At 36.5% G+C, this 18,866-nt stretch overlaps 2 protein-coding genes across 2 annotated transcripts; both read left to right on the forward strand.

Moving 5' to 3' along the window:
• The first annotated feature begins 1,514 nt into the window (after positions 1-1,514).
• On the forward strand, positions 1,515-4,639 carry LOC112690584 (decaprenyl-diphosphate synthase subunit 2-like). Its single transcript, XM_025564622.1, has 5 exons — positions 1,515-2,267; positions 2,337-2,667; positions 2,742-3,074; positions 3,564-3,728; positions 4,167-4,639. Exons 1-5 carry the CDS (start codon positions 1,975-1,977, stop codon positions 4,320-4,322), a joined length of 1,278 nt encoding a protein of 425 aa, XP_025420407.1. The 5' UTR covers positions 1,515-1,974; the 3' UTR covers positions 4,323-4,639.
• A 9,464-nt stretch (positions 4,640-14,103) lies between these two features.
• On the forward strand, positions 14,104-17,893 carry LOC112690552 (general transcriptional corepressor trfA-like). The gene is made up of 2 exons (XM_025564587.1): positions 14,104-15,535; positions 15,733-17,893. Exons 1-2 carry the CDS (start codon positions 14,885-14,887, stop codon positions 17,458-17,460), a joined length of 2,379 nt encoding a protein of 792 aa, XP_025420372.1. The 5' UTR covers positions 14,104-14,884; the 3' UTR covers positions 17,461-17,893.
• The last annotated feature ends 973 nt before the right edge of the window (positions 17,894-18,866 follow it).

Consider the following 18,866-nt stretch of genomic DNA (forward strand, 5'->3'; position numbering starts at 1 on the left):
ATTTTTATTCATACAAGAAAATAGTAGTCTTAGATTTCAATTAATGTATTATATTAATAACTATTATCTTAATTCATTATCAATCACTGATTGCAATGTTATAAAAAATATCCCAAGGGAAAATATTTTTCAAACTCCCCCCAAAAAAATTAAATCTTGGATCAGCCATTGGTTATATTATATGGTTTACGGCATTTCTAAAAACAACATAACCAAGTTGTTGTCAACGTGCTGTTATGTTGTATATTCTCGTTTGAAAATGCTAGTGGACTGAACAATAATATTCGAACGTCATCGTCACGTCGATTGGGCAACTGTCGCAGATATCAGCGAATCGCAATAACATTTCACCGAGGACCAAATACGCTCTGTACACGCGATTATCCACATGGGTCTATCACGGAACAAAAAAAAAAAAAAAAAAAAACGAGAACGATTTGGTCACTGTAGACTGAGTTGGTTAATTTTAGAATTATCAGGTATCTATTACAAGGTGAGGAGGATACGAGCGAAAAAAATAAAATAAAACGAAAGGTATGCGCTCGCAATTACTGGGCCGATTTGCGTGTATGGAGCGAGCAGATGGATTTCTCAACGTTCAAAACCACGTTAGACTTTTTATCTCCCAAAGAACTGTTTTACATTCCGAGTTTTCCATAAACATAAAAATAATAAACATTAATCGTCGCCATTTTCGAAAGCTTTGCCCATGTGACGGTCATCGATGTCAACATACGTCCATACAGTGCCATGTCTATTTATAAAACTTAACCAACCGACTTGGTATTGTAATGATACATTTTCTTGATCCCCACTTCGCTTCGAACAATAAATCGCATTTAATGTGCATTGGCTTTCGGTATTATGTCCTAAAATATCAACCACGGCGGTCTATTGACATCGAACGTTCTAGATAACGAGTCACTTGGATATTGAACAAGCATTTACTTGGGGCTCGCGGAAGAAACTGCTCTTGCCCGACGTGCCACAACCGATCCCTTGTTAATTTTTCCGTCTAAATACTCGTACAGGGCTCGAAGAAACTGTTTTTCAAAACTTTTGACTATGAACACCAACTTCTATATATCAAAATATTATTATTATGTTATTATTTTATCATTTAAGATTGGTTGAACCTTGCATTTCCCGCGTTTCGTTTATTGTTATCGTCGGGCTGATATACAACAGAGTACCGATATATTCACCGAGTGGGAAACGTGTGCGAGATTGCAACACTATTTCGTGTACGTATTCTTACTAAAAAAAATAGTAATAAAAAATTGATTCCCTCTCCCAATCTAAACCGTGAACCGGATTGCACCACTCACTGCAACCGTGCAGGGAAACATGTGCGAGCAGCAACCGCCAGCTGTTGTCGTCGAAGGCTTTTGATTACGGCGTTCGCCCGTAGATTGTACCTCGAGACCCGTCTAGGATGTGACGACCAATCGTTGTTCACCGTCGTTCTTATCTACCCGGTGGCGACTGCGCACGAGAACCTAACGGGGTCTGATAGTAATAATAATAATAATAAAAAAAATGCTGATAACTCGCACGATTTGCCCACTCGGTATTGCGACGTCGTATCACGATTGTTCGGTTTTCACGTACTCTTTTCTTCTTTCGCCCTCTTTTTTTTTTTTCTTGACCATAGCGACGAGAATCGAACGCCGAGAACGGTTGTGGCAATAGCGCGCACCGTTCTGATACGACGACGCGAGTGTGCAGCAGCCCTGCAATGGCGAGCGAAGTTCGTCGCCGTCGCCGTCGTCGCAGTTGTTGAATAATAATCGAAAAAAATAATAATCAAGTCCGAGGGGCCGTAACTGCCGCTGCCCAACGACGGCCTTGAAGCCGAAACCGTTCCCGGTCATGGTGCTGTACACTCGTAATCGGTTCACTTTCTCCTTTTCTCTTTCATAACTGTGCGGTCGTCCCGAGCGCGCCGCGTCCAATGCTACACCGCCGTCCGTCATGAACACCGCACCAGCTACGATCCGGCTGCTACGGCCCAGCACCATGTTGACGAGGAACCATGTAGCGGCCATCGTCAGCTATCGGCGGCCGTACGCCTCGTCGGCTGCCGCGGTGCACAACAGTCAGCAGAAGCCCGACTGGAACCGTGCTGTGTCCGAGGCCGAGAAGATCGTCGGCTATCCCACATCCTTCCTCAGTCTGCGATGGTTGCTCAGCGACGAGATTGCAAACGTCGCGCTGCACCTGCGCAAGTTGGTCGGCTCCAATCACCCGCTGCTGAAAACCGCCAAGTGAGTTGTTCGTCCGCACTGCGTGTTATTGATTGTCACCATTTTTCATCTATTTCTATCCGTCATCAGGGGCCTGTTGTACAACGGTAGGAATAACATGCAGGCATGGGGTTTAATTGTACTGCTCATTTCTAAAGCGGCCGGTCATCTGAATGTCGATGAAATGGAAGAGGACAAGGCGGCCGGTGTTTTGCACAGTCAAAGAGCGCTGGCAGAGGTTACCGAAATGATTCGTACCAGTCATCTTGTACACAATGGTCTAGTCAACATTTACCCTGGGCTTTATCCTGAACCCGTTATTCTCAATGACATGGCATTTGGAAATAAGATTGCTTTACTCAGTGGTGATTATTTACTGAGCAACTCGTGCGCAGAACTTGCTTCTCTTAGAAACCAAGATGTAAGTACCTAATATTATTACCTCTTGTTAAATTTAGATAACCAATTGATGGTGGATAATTTTTTTCTTTCTAGCTTGTCCATTTAATTAGTAGTGCTCTGCGTGATCTGTCTGAGGCTGAATTTGTGGGCAGAAGAGATTCTCAAAATAATCCTCTACCTTCACCATTTGAACCACTTAATCGACATTTTAATTCAAAATTACCTCTTGACCCTCTGGAATCGTTAGATTCTTTAGGTAGTATGCCTTTGACACCAGCTCTACAAGACTGGACTAGACGTAATGTTCTGTCAGCCGGCAGCCTACTGGGTAAATCATGTCAAGGCACATTAGCTTTAGCTGGACATGGAGTAGAATTACAAAAACAAGGGTTTTTATTTGGCAAACATCTTTCCCTTGCATGGCAGGTAAATTAAATATTATAACTTTAGACGGTCTCTTAATTCAATTAAATTTCTGAATCTTTGATTACCTGAAAGTTAACAGTTTTATATATTATTATTATTACATTAAATAAAATTACTAATTAATACCAATCATATAGTCAATTTTGTTTTAATTATCATATTTACCTTCAAATTGAAAAAAAAACAGAAAATGGTGTAGTCTATAGTTTCAAAAAAATAATTTTTTCTATTGGCATAAGTTGGTATTCTTATATATTGATATATATTATATACACTTATATTTATTGAAATAAATAATTTTTATATGGTACTTAAAATATATTTTTATTAAATTGGTTAGAATACTTTATGACTCCAGTTTATATCAATTTTCAATTTAAATTAGAATTAGTTATTAAGTTTGGTTTGTCATTGTCTAAATTTACCATGAATTGATGCTTATAAGTTATACAATTATTAACTTTTTTAATTTTTTTTTTTTTTTATTAGGCATACTTAGATTTAGAACCATTTATGTCTGGTTCACCATATTCACTGGGAATCTCTTTCAACTTAACTTCAGCACCAGTTATGTTTCATCTTGAACATGATCCATCGTTATTTGAAGAAATTGACAAAGGTGTAAATTCTGTTAAAGATGTTGACTATGCTAAAGTAAGATTTGAATTTATTTTCTATAAATGATTATTTATTTGATTGTGTTTTATCGTATTAACATTCAAAATTTTATATTTTATGTTATAATTTTTTCATATTCTAAAAAATAAAAATATGAGTTAAATTCTTTGTATCTATTTAAATTAGTTATGAATAATTTCTTTTAAATTTACTTAAATTTACCAATAATTGATTAACTGTATACTTATATATTTTATTTTTAAATATTGAATTTAATTGTTTTCAGTATATAAAAAAGTTTTACAAGAAAAATATAGCAAATTGATAGAAACATTTAAAAACTGAGTGTAATGGTTCATTTATAATTTTTATTTATTACTAATAATACTTACAAATAAAAAATTTGATCAAATTGCTTTTTAGTAGTTGTATTTAACATTTTATGTATTATTTAAATGTTGTATTTTGTTATAGATACATGGTATTGTAATGAAAGGACCAGGAATTACTTATACCAAACAGCTGCAAAAGGAGCATTCTCAAAAAGCAATGGAAGTGTTGGAAGTGTTTGAAGAAAGTGATGCAAGAACAGCTTTGTCCAACATTATTGTTGCGATGGGAGGCGAATAATGAAGCTTTATGCTTAATATTTAATGTTATTTTTTCTACACCTTTTTAGAAAAAAATATTTAATTTTAAACATTGCTATTGTTGTAACATACAGGGTATTTATTCTGATTAATTTAGTTGAAAATCTTGTGCTATATTATGTCATATTGTCATAGTGTATTAAATTGCTTTGTAATTTAAAATAGTTTCTGTACCAAAAATCATATAGAATTGTTAATTGTTATTTAGAGAAACTTATTTTGTTATCTATTGATGTAAATTGTGCAATTGTTGTATTATATTTTGTAACAATAAAAAATAACAATATTTATATCAAATGTTGTACAGTTAATAATTGATAGCTAAACACATTGAAGGTTGTTATAAATATAATAATAATTAATTAATTAAATTAATTAATTTAAGTTTCAAATTGTTATGACTACAACTGATCGGTAAAATATGTATGCAAACTAATGTTCAAACAATGTGATAAAATCATTGCTGATTAAGTTTGTATGAATTCTTAAAATATAGTTTAGAGGTATATTTATGGATACTTAACAGATTTGATTGAAGCGGTTAAAATTGGAATGAAAAAAACTACACAGAAAATTAGACTTTGATTTGACAGAAACGTTTTGAATTTTTAACTGTGTGTTCAACAAGACATTCAATTTATAGACATTTTTCTTGGTGATTAGGATTAATATTTGTTCCTATAAGCCAAAATCGAGTAAATAATAAATTATAATAACTCTTAATATTTTAAAATATTTTTTTTTATCTTATTACATTTACTAAATATTAAGGTTTTTAGCTGTTCAAATTAAATCTTGTCAATTCTCTATTTTATACTTAGATTTAATCATAGGGGCAGCAGACAAGGGCGGACTGGCCTGGCTTGACACCGGGACAAATCCCGGTGGCCCGTTACAATAATAGATTAAATAGCCTGATAATATTTTAGAAATTAAAAATATAGCATGACGTTATTTTAATTGACAGAATTGGGGAAACTAATGAATTTTTGAAAAAAAACCTAATTATATAAAAAAGGAATTACATAAAGTGTTAATTTTAATATATAGGTATTATATTAAAATGTGTACACTGTATCTATAAAAAAAATATCTTATATATTATGTGTAATTTTATATATCTACATAAAATGTTGAAAATATTTTTTAAATAATAAAGGTTTTTTATCATTATTATTTTTCTTTTGCATGCTTATGACTAAATCGTTGGTCCCCTGTTAATTTTTGGCCTGGCAAAAAAAATTCCGGGTCTGAAATATTAACCCAATCCGTCCCTGGCAGCAGGGAGGCTCTTGCTACCTCTGGATTGTTTAAATAGACTTGTTAGGGCCAAACAGTCCAAGCTGGTCACTGTTTAATATTCAATGAAAAGTAAGTTAGTTATCCAAAAAGTGTATTAAATTACAAAGCTAATCTGTACTGCGTTTAAATAGGTTATAGGTTACAAAAAAACCACAGTCATTACATGTTTCTACAGTATACCAGTCAAGTAAAGGCCGTTTGTATGAAAAAAAAATGAGCAGTAAAAATATTCGCTTTCTCCGACTTAGAACTCTAGCACGTTTATAGATTTAATCCATTTTTGAACTTATTTTTTGATTTTTGACATTATTTATCCTTTTCTCTTGATAATATGTACCTCAGAATTTTAGGAGTTAAGTGTAGGCAATTTTTCGATTATGTCTCATCAGTTGCTGGTTGACTATCTTGATTACCGTTGATATGTAGAGTCAAACTGTACATCCAACACATTTTACGCCTCCTTTACTTACAACTTGTAATCGTTTTTTTTGTTATGGTTATTGTCTGAAATAAGGTTATTTTTTCTTCAATGTAATGGCTTTCTATTCGTTTTTGTTAGACCGACAAATACGCTGACGACACATTAACCATCCATACAAACATCCACCCTCTTAAAACGTTTTCCGAACATTTTTCAATTTCTAACGCTCCCATCTCAATAAAATCCCTCTATTCATTTATGATTTCTTTGTGTGTTTCGTGTTTCAATCAGTATTTATTCGTTAGTCTCGCGATTTGTCATATTATGAACATTGAATTTAAAAGTTCCTGGATTGTACATTTCTGTTATGGTGTCCACGAGACTATGAAATAATGTTTCTATTTTTGTTCTCACGTCGATAACTTTTTCTATGTCAAATTTCATCTCGATTTTGAAAATTCTGTCCAATTCTACTCATTGAATGCATGATAATGGTATTTTTTTATTGGTAATACGTTTTTCTTTGTCATTATTAATATTTGAAAAAAAAAACATTCGTTATTTGAAATTAAACTAAAACAACACACTATTAGAACGACGAAAATGTACGGAAAAAAATATTATGTATATCATTCCCCGAAAAATTTAACTGGTTCATAAAATTATTTATTTCGTTTTTAAGGGTTTTCATATAGGCAATTTCAATGACACAAGAACTTGCGATTATAATATTCGTATACGCCAATGGATATTTCAACCGAAATACTTGTAAACATTTTTTGTATTCGAATGTCCTAATAAATGGTTTATTTAATGACCGAGCAACAAGCCGACAATGGTTTTTTGACATACATCTTGATATTCATAATTATTTTATCATTTCATTCTAGTGTTGTTTATGATGTTTAATTTTGTTATTTATTTATCACTCCGTTTGATTGTCGATATTGGATTTATTTTTGGACGTTTTGTCACATTGTTTTTAATTTATATAAATAAAAATCTATCTGCCATGGGTTACCACAGAAATCCAGTGGTTCTCAAATTAATGTGATCTCACATGCGAGAACTTATCAAACTTATCAGACCTCACAACCATATGGGCTTTCTCTAGAGAGAGTTCTGAAACGTTGAGTCAAACTCACATGTCTTATAAATGTTTTTCAGCACATACTAAGTGAACACACTTTTGAAAATCTCATTTTATACTGATTTTTTCCAGTATGCATTCTCATGTGGCACTTCAGACTCGTTCGGTCTAAAAATGGCATTTGGCAAACGTCGCATTTACTGTTGTCATTTTTGAAGTTATTCATTTGGTGATTGTTCAAATTTTATTTTTGGGTGAACAATTTTTCACATGTTTCACATTTGTAGGATTTTGCTCTGGAATGGCTTAGCTTGTGATGTCTCTAATTAGTCTTATTGATTTCATAAAACTTGTACTTGTACATATTTTGTTTTCAATTGTTAAGTGCAATGTGTTTTTCAAGTTTGAAACTTCAGCAAAAAGCTTATGTATATACCACATCTGTAATGGTTTTACACGACATGGGATCATATTCTATCATTTAAATGTAACATATTTTTCACGGGAATTATTATTTCAATTTATTCTCTTTAAATTAATAATATTCTACACGATTAAGTTTTTTTAGTTATCAAATTTTATTTGTTAACAATGCGATGTTTTGTGAAGCTTTCAAACAACAAAATTAACTGAAACAGAAATGTTAACCAACACATACACGTCCATAGATCCAGAGTTCGGCAAAAACAAATCAAAATAAAGAATAAAAAATAAAAGCATGAATAACTAATTTATTTATGAATAAAGAATGATTTATTCGTTAAAATCATGAATGATATTAATTAAATAATGATATTAAATATAAAAGTATATTTAATTTATTTTTTTTAATTATTATATGTATTAATATGTACTACCTTTATATATATATATATTATTTAAGTCTAAATAATAAGTCTATTATTATTATACATTGTTATTTAGAATTTAAATTTATTATTTATATGATTATAGAGCATAGCGAATGACGAATAATGAATAACGAATAACTGAATAATGAATAAAATATAGTAAATAAAAATCTCCGAATAATAATATAAATTAAAATAATGAATTAAAATAAAAGTCAATAATAAAATTAAGAATAAATCAATGAAGAATAATTTTTTATTCAAATAATCAATCGAATAGTATTTTATTTGACCAATGTCCAACTCTGCATAGATCACATAGTATGACACAAAAGCAGTTATGTGATAACAAATTTATCCTGGCGTCTGGGGAGTAAGGGAGACGTTTTTTATTGTCCTAATCCAATATTGAAACTATAGATACCGATTCCCATTTAAACCAATATATTTTTATATTAAGTAAAATATACAAAATACACCGAATTTTTAAAAGACATATTTTACGAGTATTATATTAAATATGAATTATATTTTACTCTGTTGATCACAGTCATCAATATTGAGTTCGAAAAGTATGTTTTTTTTTTCAAAATAAACGTCGCATAAATGTTTGTTTATTAAAAATATTTCAAAGATTGATCTCAAATAGTTAAGTTATAAAACATACATAATCATTAGATAGGTAATATTTCAACAATATTATAATAAATGGTATAAAATATGAGAGAAAACATACCTGATTGTATGCAATATTACCAATGTATCTCTCCCTCAGCTTTAACATTAAAAATATTAGTGGTTTTAATTTTTTAAAATTTTTTTTAAGCTAACCATTTTTCGATATTACGTTCCGGAATTTACTTTTCAGATTATTATACTCATCCTATTTTTAAATCTAATACAATGGATATATTAACAACATTTAATTATTTGTTGCGTGTTGTAAAATGTCATTACATTACATTAAGTTTCATAGTGTTCATGACTCTAATCCCTTAGGACATATTTGCATGAAGGGGACAAGGCAAATTTCAAGTTAAAAGTGTTTTTTTTATCATGGTTGAAAATTTTATATTTTATTCATGGTAAAATCATTAAATTCTTCGTTTTGTTTGAATTATAAAATATAAACGTCTATGCATCATATTTTAGATTATTCGAATTATGAATGACATTTCATAATTGTTACTAATTATATGTTAGTAAATTATATTGAGTTTATTTAATAGAAGCCATAGTTAAGGTTATTTAGGTTTGAAATTATAACCCAAGGTCAATTTAACTAAATTGAAAATATCTTGAAAATATCAATAAATACATTCTTCTATGAGCATTTATATAGTACAGTTTATTATATATTCATCTATATTAGGAACTACGTCATTAAAATGTGACAATTTATCATCTAATACACAGGATCCAACTGTATCCGGTTATTTACTACCTATTGTATAAAGTCATAAAGGCGTAGTACTTATATATTGCATTATAAATCAGAAAATAAGCGTTTGTGCTCTGTAAGCCAAAAATTACTATACATATTTAACAGTATAAAATACAAAGACATTCTTACGGTTTAGTCAAAATGTAAGAACAAACATAATTTCTGTTTTATCAAGTAAATAATTCATTTGACCAAACTTAATTAAACGAAAACGTTTTTATAGTACCATTGGAGTAGCTATCGAATTTTAAATCAAATTAATTACTTTAAAATATAATCGACTTGAATTATATTATCTACTTATATTTTTATCAAATTATGTATTACCGATTTAAAAGATGACGACTGTGAGTAGTTCTTGTTTTGGCAAAAATAAAATATAAACAAAATAGCTATATGGTTATGTAAATATATGCAAGCTATGGAATCTTAGTCTATATCAGTAGTTTTCAACCTTTTTAACAATGCGGCACATTTCATCTCCAATAAAATTTTCGTGACACACCAATCCATATTTTATATATGTGTATGTGTATGTATACTGTATACAGTCTACTCTATTAGAGTGTTATTTATTGTGAAATATATTAAAAAAATCGATCGATCGAAACGGCTGCGACGGACATACTTACAATAAATAATATTACAATTAGTATATGTATCTACGATTAGTTCGATCAGTTTTCATCTCAAATATCAATAATAAGCTGGCAAATACATACTTATAAAACAATTTATTGATTTATCGCGGCACATTTAAAGGGCGCTCGAGGCATATTGGTAAGCCGTGGCACACCGGTTGAGAACCACTGGTCTATATCATAATATATATTTATATCTATATCTTAATCTATGTCATTTATCAGTATTGTTGGCAAATGGAAATTTTAAATAATCTATACATTTTCAAAACATACCTATTAACGAATAGTACGGGAAAAGATCATTCGAAATGTGTACTACTAAAACGCGAACGTTGTAACATGTATGAATTATTGAAAACGGTAAAAATATATAACCGATAAAATTGATAATTCGAATTCTGTATAATATAGGTATCAAACTAATTTGGGACATGTTTTTCGTTAATGTTGGACTGTCAAAAAACGGTATGAAAAATGCATATACTCGTAGATATCAGTAATATTATTAAGGGAGCGTATATTTGTATATATTAAAAAGGATCATAATAAACTATGTATAAATAATATTTCATGAAATTATACAACTAATAGACAAGAAAAAATGTTTAAATTAGTATGATAAAAAAATGCAACATTTTTATTTTATACATTTATGAGGCATTAAAATAATTTAAAACAAATAAAATAGCTATTATAATTAGTACTTAATGAACAAAAATATAATTTACATACTAGCTGACCTGACAAACGTTGTTTTGTCATATTAATTATTTCTAGAGAATATTTTGCTAGAAAAAAATAACTAATTTAATATAACTGTGTAAGGATGTGGTATATAAGTAGAAGAGGTATGGAGTGCTGTGAACGGTGACGGAATATAAAAATGAAAAACATCAAACATTTATTTTTTTAATAATTTATTAAAATTGATCCTTTAAAATTATATACATCGCTAATTATGACAACATTAGTAAAAAACAATATCAATCCCTTAATGCAACAGAGTGTACAATATTTTTCCGTGTGAAAAACATGATGTGCTCAAATCTAAGCCACAGACAGACATCGTTTGGCCTTGAGACTTATTGATAGTCATTGCAAATGCCAATCTCATTGGAAATTGAAGGCATTGAAATTGTTTTGGCACATCTGTGGGTATAATAGGGATTTGCGGTAATAATATATTTTCACCTCGGAATTTGCCATTTAAAACGATGGCTTCGATAACATATTTCATTAATTTTTTAATGACTAATTGTGTACCGTTGCACAACCGTGGTGGGTCCAAATTATGAAGCAAAATAACCGGAGATACAACCTTTAGTTGTAAATTATGTGGTGGCTTACCTGGTAAATCCATTGAGTTTAAAAACTCTGTTGGATAATTTACAGCTTCAGTAGCATCGCAAACTGTATCAATAGATTTGTATGATACCAAATCTTCTGGTAACAAATGTATCTTGAGATTCAATTCGTTGGCATACAAATTTTTTGCTGCTGAAATTGCTCTTTCTGCGAGCCACTCATGATTTGTGTATTGTCTGTGTACATTGGGAAATATCTGGTCAATGAAAACATCTTGAGAATCAATGATTGTGCAGAATCGGTCGTTAATTTTATGTATTCCGTTTCATCTGTAGTAACTTTCTCATCACTGATATCTAACAATTATTTTGAGAATCTTTCGCACGCAGCCTTTTTTTTGATTGAATCGCAAGTATCGAAATCGTTCGCTCTCTATCTTTACATACATGTCGACCATAAATTGTTGATAAAGCTCACGACATCGTAGAATAACGTTGTTCTGATCGCGTCTAATCATCAATCGATATGCAAATAATCCTTCGAATTAACATTCTTGTTTGTTTTGGTACCTATCGCGGGATCATGTTTAATATTTATGCAATACCCGTCATTTAATACCAAAAATAAATTTAATAGTTTTTTAGTTTTTAAATAGTTTTTAATAGTTTTTTTAATAGTTTCATTTAATATTTTCATTTTCAATTGCGCAGTTATCGACCGGGTCAAAAATTATTAAATTAAACTACGATTTATTAAACAATAGCATTTTTCCAACATTTTTTTTTTCATAAAAACCTTCCCTTAGCAATTTCGAACAATTAAAAAAAAAAATGTAGCCAAATCGGCCAAATCGGCCGTTCTCAATTGATGAAATGTTATTCATTTTTAGCTCCATTTTTATATATATAGATTTATTTGAAATGTATACCTGACGAGATTGTATTTTATTCTTTTTTATGTAAATTTATTTATTTTTTATTTATTTTCGCTTCGAAATGTTATAAATTTAGAATATTCTTGAAAAATACACAGGTACGTAATTAAATATGAAGTTATATGTGAAAAAAATCATTTGGCATAAGTTTTGAACTATAATTACGATTACTGAAAAGATAAATAACAAAAATCCAAAAATATTGTAAGGAAATACTATACGATTGCGTAAAAGTTCGTGCTCTAATTATAATAAACATAGTTTCCGGGACGAAATGTTGGCGAAAAAAAAACAGGGACAACGTGCCGTTTACGTACTCATACGACAAACACATTACGTAATTTATTTACGTTTTATTTTACGATTCGTTCTTGAACCTGTAGTAAAGCATAGAGGTTAAAGAGTTCGGAATATTGTCAAGTTTAAACGGATTGGCCGCTGTCACGAAATAATTGTGTTGTTCAAGTTCATAACCACACGACTAATAATAATGAATCACGTAATAATTAACGTAAACTTAGTTTCTCGCTGTGTGATACTGTATTATAATACGACAAGATGATGTTGTTAACTATTATTATAACTATTGTATTTTGCAAACAATAACATTTAATTTGTACTTGGTCGCACAGCGCTCGGCGATGAGTGACATAATAGTGTTATGACTTTGGATCATTATGCTAATACACGTTTTCGTTTCATGTACACCGACTACCAGAGTTTACCGATTACCGCCGTTTTTTTCGATTTCTAATGATTTCCGATGTGAAATACGGTACTTTGTCCGAAACTTTATTCCGATCGAAGCTTGACATTAACGAGTAAAAGTTAAGCTAAATAAAGTTAATTTAATTTTAAATGTTTAACTTGACTAGTTACTTTTGGATATCCATCGGTTAAACTTTAGTAGTAACTTCGTTGCTTTTCAATTTACGTGAAACCAACAAATTAAATTTTAAAAATTGAAGTTAATTTATTTACTGTTTTCGGTTTTATTTTATTCTATTCTAATCAATTACCTTTTTGTGTCGACAATTATTTTGGTTTACGTTTGACACGAGTAGTTTTAAGTTAAAAATTACTTATTGTGGAAACGAATAAAACAAAATGTTTGACGAAGAACTCGACCGAACATTTTTTCTACGACTATTTCAAAACAATTATCATCTAGTCATCTACCAAAACGAATACAATCAACGCGCGTTGTGTTGGTGTGAAAATGTTGCCAAGACCTTGGGGATCTTGTCGGGGATCCGAGTTCGTGCAATCCAAAAGCACAGAAAAAAACTGTACGGTAAGATGACGCGCGTTCGTCTTTGCTTCACCTCCGGCGAAGTGTACGGGCCAAAACGTTGCCCGTGGCAAACCGCCCGAAAAACCGAACAGGTCCGTGTAACATCGGATTGCGCTACATTGCTAAAGTATTAACGCTTTCGGTCTTCAGCGACGACAGCTGCAGCCGGTACCGCGCGATGATTCGTGTCTGTTTGCTGAACGCGGTACCAACAGCTGTCACGGTCCACACCGAGATGAGGGACTGCGAAAGGGTCACGATGAAAGCAACGGGGCCGACGATCAACTTTCTTTCTCACTCCCTTACACGCACGCACAAACGCACGTTTCATCTTTTTCTCACTCTCTCTCTGTCGAACACACGCACACGCACACGTGCACACCCGCTCACGTTGTGTGACTACGGCGCAAGCGCAGAACGTCGCCCGCGTAATGATCATAAATATTATCAGCGAGGAGGAGTGCGCGCGCCGCGAGATTGTAATTATTACGACACGTTCGACCCGCCCGAACGGCAGGGTCATGTGCGGATGATGCTGCGCGGACGACCACTAAAGCCGCGGAGAACAGTATTAACAGTTCGTACAACGCGCGGCAACGGAATTACAATTTATTTTGTCGTCCAGTGCGGTGTAGTCGCAAATTCGTCATAACGTTATTATTTTAACTATATAATCTTTATCGTACGCGGTGAAAACAGCACGTTCGAGTGCGCCGACCGTATCGGTACAGCTTGTACCGGCGCGTTATCGCCCGGCCCGTGCTCAGAGTCCGCAGCTGGCGCACGCGCGTGGGCACGGAGCGCGTGTACGCATTTAGACGGCCGCGACCGCTGCGCCCGCGTGTAAAAATAAACGACAACGGCGGGCGTGCCGCGTCCAGACCTCGGGACTCCTCGGCCGCTCCTGCCTCCTACTCCGCTACGACGACACAATACGATCGCTGGCCGCGCGTCGCTGTGTTCCGACGACTCGCTGCCGATTCTCGGTGCGAACCCAGTACGGTAAACCGCGACTGCCGAACGACGTCGTCATCGCCCCTACTCCCCCCATTGACGTGTTCCGTTCGTTGTGCGCGCGATAACGTACTCGAACAGCGATAATGGTCCTATGTTGTAAGCCATCGTGTTTTGTGAGTCCATCATGAACGCGTTTCGTTCCACGGACCGACGCGGTACCATCGGGCAGCCGTTACGGTGCACTGCCGTCGTTGTCCGCTCGTAACGGTACCGAACCCTTTGCATCGGCCCTGTAGAGCAATGGATTGTCGCCGGGTCGCCGATGTCGTGGGCGCGTTCCGGTCGCCTCCATCAGGTTCGCGACAACTGCAGCAACAACAACCACATCAACTGTCACTGCACCGTCGATGCAGGTTATACGATTCCGGCGACGAATACATCATCAACAACAACAACAACAACAACAACAACGACAGCAAAAAGAACAGCAGTTGCAACAACAAAGTGTCCGGGACGAGCTTCAATAACAATATCGTAACGGCTACCACCACGTCACTCATCGACGAGCTGGAACAGTTGCGCACGGACAACTTTCAGCTGCGGTTGCGCGTGTACAACGCCGAACGACGCGTGGACCGACTGTCCGTGACGGCGCACGAACGGGACCGACACGAGCGCATCTGCGACAGCGAAACGAATACCGACTGCAGCAGTAGCAGCAGCAGCGCCGGCGACGGCGTGGCCGTATCCGAATCTCAAACTGCCACAGCGGCCACGGCGACGGCCGCGGCGGCCGTGCGCACCATCCACGATTTGTTGACCGTCAACCGACGGCTTCTGGCGCTACTGGCGGCCACGGTGTCGGCCAAAGCGGTGGCCGTGTCGGCCGACGATAAGCGACGCTGGCGACGACTGCGGAACCACATCGAAAACTACGCCACGAGCGATCAGGTACGGTGGAAGATTTCGTTTACGGTCGGGAGTTAAATACGTGTCCGGAAATTTCGGATCTTGAACGATTTCGATATTTTCCGAGTCACCGAATTCGTTTAAAACGGTTTTCGAATACACAATTTTACTTCCTAGCTTATAGTTTCAATAATAATAATAATACTATCGTTGTGCTCATGACTCGTTTAACTGTGCAGGGAGAGGAAGACGGAGAAGAGGAGAGGCGACTAGACGACAATTCGGACACGTCGACGACGGACTCGGAGACGTGTACGGCCAGAGAACAGTCGCAGAGAGCGTCGGCGGAACAATCGACCACGAGGTCCGGGTCGCGACTGCTCGCCACACGTTCGCCACCGCCGCCCGAACCGGACAGACACCCTGCACCGGAAGACGACAGCGCCGGAAGCGAGTTGTCTCGGTTGCGGGCCCGGTGCCGCCGTCTGGAACGGTCGCTCCAGCAGCTGGTCAACACGGAGCTGTGGGCCCGGAACAGGCAGATCAGCAAGCTCGAGCAGCAGCGATATGTGACGCAGGTGGCCCGCGACGCCGTGGTGCAAAGGGACAGTGGTCGACCTGCGGTGGTTGCTGAGACTGTCACCCAGCAGCAACAGTCCGCTAGCCCTGCCACGACCACCAAAGGAATCCTGGTGTTGCGATCGCCCGAAAAGACAACGGCCGCTACGGCTATCACGACGCCGCCGCCCGTGTTACCGGACTACTCGGAAGTGAATTTCTTCTTCAGCTGCGATGAGGAAGAAGACGATAACCAAGGAAACTCGGAGACCAACACGCTATCATCGGCGTCCATGGACGAGGACACCGAATCAGACGACGTGCGGCCGCGGGCACAGCCGCCAATACGATCGACCGGCAGCGCGCCGGTCGACCAACCGCGAAAACGTCAGTGCCGGCCACATCACCGACCGCAGCAGCAACAGCATCAAGGCGCCAACGTCATCGAAACGGCTACGACCACGTTGTCGTCGTCATCGTCTGTGGATCGCGATGCTGCAGTAGCGAACGGACCGACGAGCGACTTAAGTGACGTTGGCTGCGCGTCGCCGCCGACACCGTCTTCCCGACCTCAACGGCATCGGACTTTTAGCGGTAACGGTCGGCAGCGGCCACGCCGTCGGTACAGGCCGCGCCGGTGCTTGGGTTGCGCGCGTCGCGGTGCACACGACGGCCGTCCGGTTCCGGCCGCTCAGATAGCTGTGGCCGACGCGCAAGTGCAATGCGACGGTGACGACGAAAGTGTTACGACGGACGGCCGCGACGACGATCGCAAGACGCTAGCGCAGTTACGACGCGAGTTGGACGCGCGGCGCCGCGAAAACTGTCGGCTGTACGACATGCTGTTGCGCAGGCGGAAAGGTCGGGACGGCCCGAAAGCTTCGTTCCTCGGCGACGACGACGACGACGACGCGGCCACGGACTCGAACGTGGACGAAGAGGACGGTTCGCCGGAGCCGTACCGACGAGCGGCACGAGAGGTACGCGGCCGCATCGCGGACCTATTGCCGCCGCTGTTGTCCATGCGGTCCACGGTGGACGAACCGGGCGGACGGCCACAACAAGACGACGGCGACGGCGGAACGAAACGGCTGCGGCAGATAGACGATCGGCAAGCAACGACGCTCGCTCGACTCCGGGAACGCATAGCAGCGTACGAACGGGAAGAGCTGCTCGGCGGCGGCGACCGAGTCCCGCTAGGGCCGCAAACGCCTGCCGATCCGGAAGACGATGTTCTGCACATGGACAGGGCCGCGCTGGTCAACGTGGCGCTCCCGAGGGCTGTGGACCGGCTCCGGCGCGCGATCTTGCAGCGGTTGCCCGGGGAACTGCAGCAGCAGCAACCGACCGGACAGGAAAATCCGACAGCGACGGAACAGTCGGACGACCATTGCCGCGTCCACCGATGACGTGCGTTGTTGAGACGTCCTCATCCTCGTACGGAATCCACGCGATTTCGCTCGCTTTTAAGATTTTATATTTTTTTTAAATTTTTTATTTATTTTCATTTTTTTATACTAACCGTACCGTTTGAATTTTATTTATAAAGACATTTTTATACGTCCCGATAACACAATGTACTATAATATATACGAGAGTACTATTCCTATACGATCACGTGGTCTCGTACCATGCTCGTCTCCGCTGCATCCGTGTGCCTAAACGGAGAAAAATGTTTTTTTTCTTTTTACTAAATATTTTGTTTTGTTTTTTTTCAATTAATTTTTATCCTAGATTTGTACCGATCGACGATCGCCTCGACTTTATCAATTTTACTTTATATGATAAAACGCTTGTGTTGTTTAGATATTTTATTAAATGGACTGTGCCTAAACAATTTTACTTGAAGTATACTTGCTTTTTTTTTTTTTTTTGTGAACTACGCAACACTAACTATAATTGTAAAAATCAGTTACAACGTTCAAGTCTGCTGTCGTTTCCTATACTACCGTATACGTAAACTGTACTCATTAATATTATGACTGTGGGCATTGATACTGAATTGTTTATGTATTATTTATTCGTATGACTTAACAAATCAACGTTACAGCAAATATAATTATTTTTCATGATGAAAAAACAAAAAATGAAACAATAACATAAAATATAAATCACAAAACAGAAATTATGTTGATGTGTTTACATTACGATATGGGTGAGACAAATATAATATATTATGTTTTAATGATTCAACGTTTCGTTCTGATACGAGTAACTATTATTCGAATATGACAAATTTTATTATACGAATATTTTCATTATACGAATATACGCATATTATAATATACGTGACTGATGACCAGGGCCGCATTTAGGGGGGAGGGGCACTGGCTACAACTGCCCCGGGCACCAGTTTATTGGGGGTACAAACATTTTGTGGTCGGAAATTTGCTCACTTGTGAATTATTGAACTTATAGAATTATTTTGAAATTATTATTTTTTTTGTTTTTAATAACAGTATCATAAATTAATGTTAATGTATTATGTTGTTTGGAATTTAAACAACTATGAACTAATGTATTTATAGCAATATAGCTATCAGCGGTTGAGAATATTATTAATATACCTAATATTAGTTCCCAAATTTATTGTGATAATATCAATAAACATAAGTTATTTATAATAATACGGCGTAGGTACCTATTATGGTATTGAGTGTGGCGTGCGGTAGCGTGCTGGTTACACAAAAATAGCATTGATTTTAGAATATCTAAAAGTTCATAAGGATCTATCTCCTATATTTTCCGTGGGTAGGCCCCTTAGAGGGGCGCCAATTTTTTTTTGCGCCAAGACACAAAATGTCTAAATGCGACA

The sequence above is a fragment of the Sipha flava genome, unplaced genomic scaffold, assembly GCF_003268045.1.
Source record: "Sipha flava isolate LNK unplaced genomic scaffold, YSA_version1 50_pilon_pilon, whole genome shotgun sequence".
Taxonomy (NCBI): domain Eukaryota; kingdom Metazoa; phylum Arthropoda; class Insecta; order Hemiptera; family Aphididae; genus Sipha; species Sipha flava.

Excerpts from the sequence above, each read along its gene's own strand:
- LOC112690584 (XM_025564622.1), top strand. The coding sequence starts at position 1,975 with ATGAACACCGCACCAGCTACGATCCGGCTGCTACGGCCCAGCACCATG. Across the intron at positions 3,075-3,563 it reads ATCTTTCCCTTGCATGGCAG|GCATACTTAGATTTAGAACC; the intron begins GTAAATTAAATA and ends TTTTTTTATTAG. Across the intron at positions 3,729-4,166 it reads AAGATGTTGACTATGCTAAA|ATACATGGTATTGTAATGAA; the intron begins GTAAGATTTGAA and ends ATTTTGTTATAG.
- LOC112690552 (XM_025564587.1), top strand. The coding sequence starts at position 14,885 with ATGGATTGTCGCCGGGTCGCCGATGTCGTGGGCGCGTTCCGGTCGCCT. Across the intron at positions 15,536-15,732 it reads ACTACGCCACGAGCGATCAG|GGAGAGGAAGACGGAGAAGA; the intron begins GTACGGTGGAAG and ends TTAACTGTGCAG.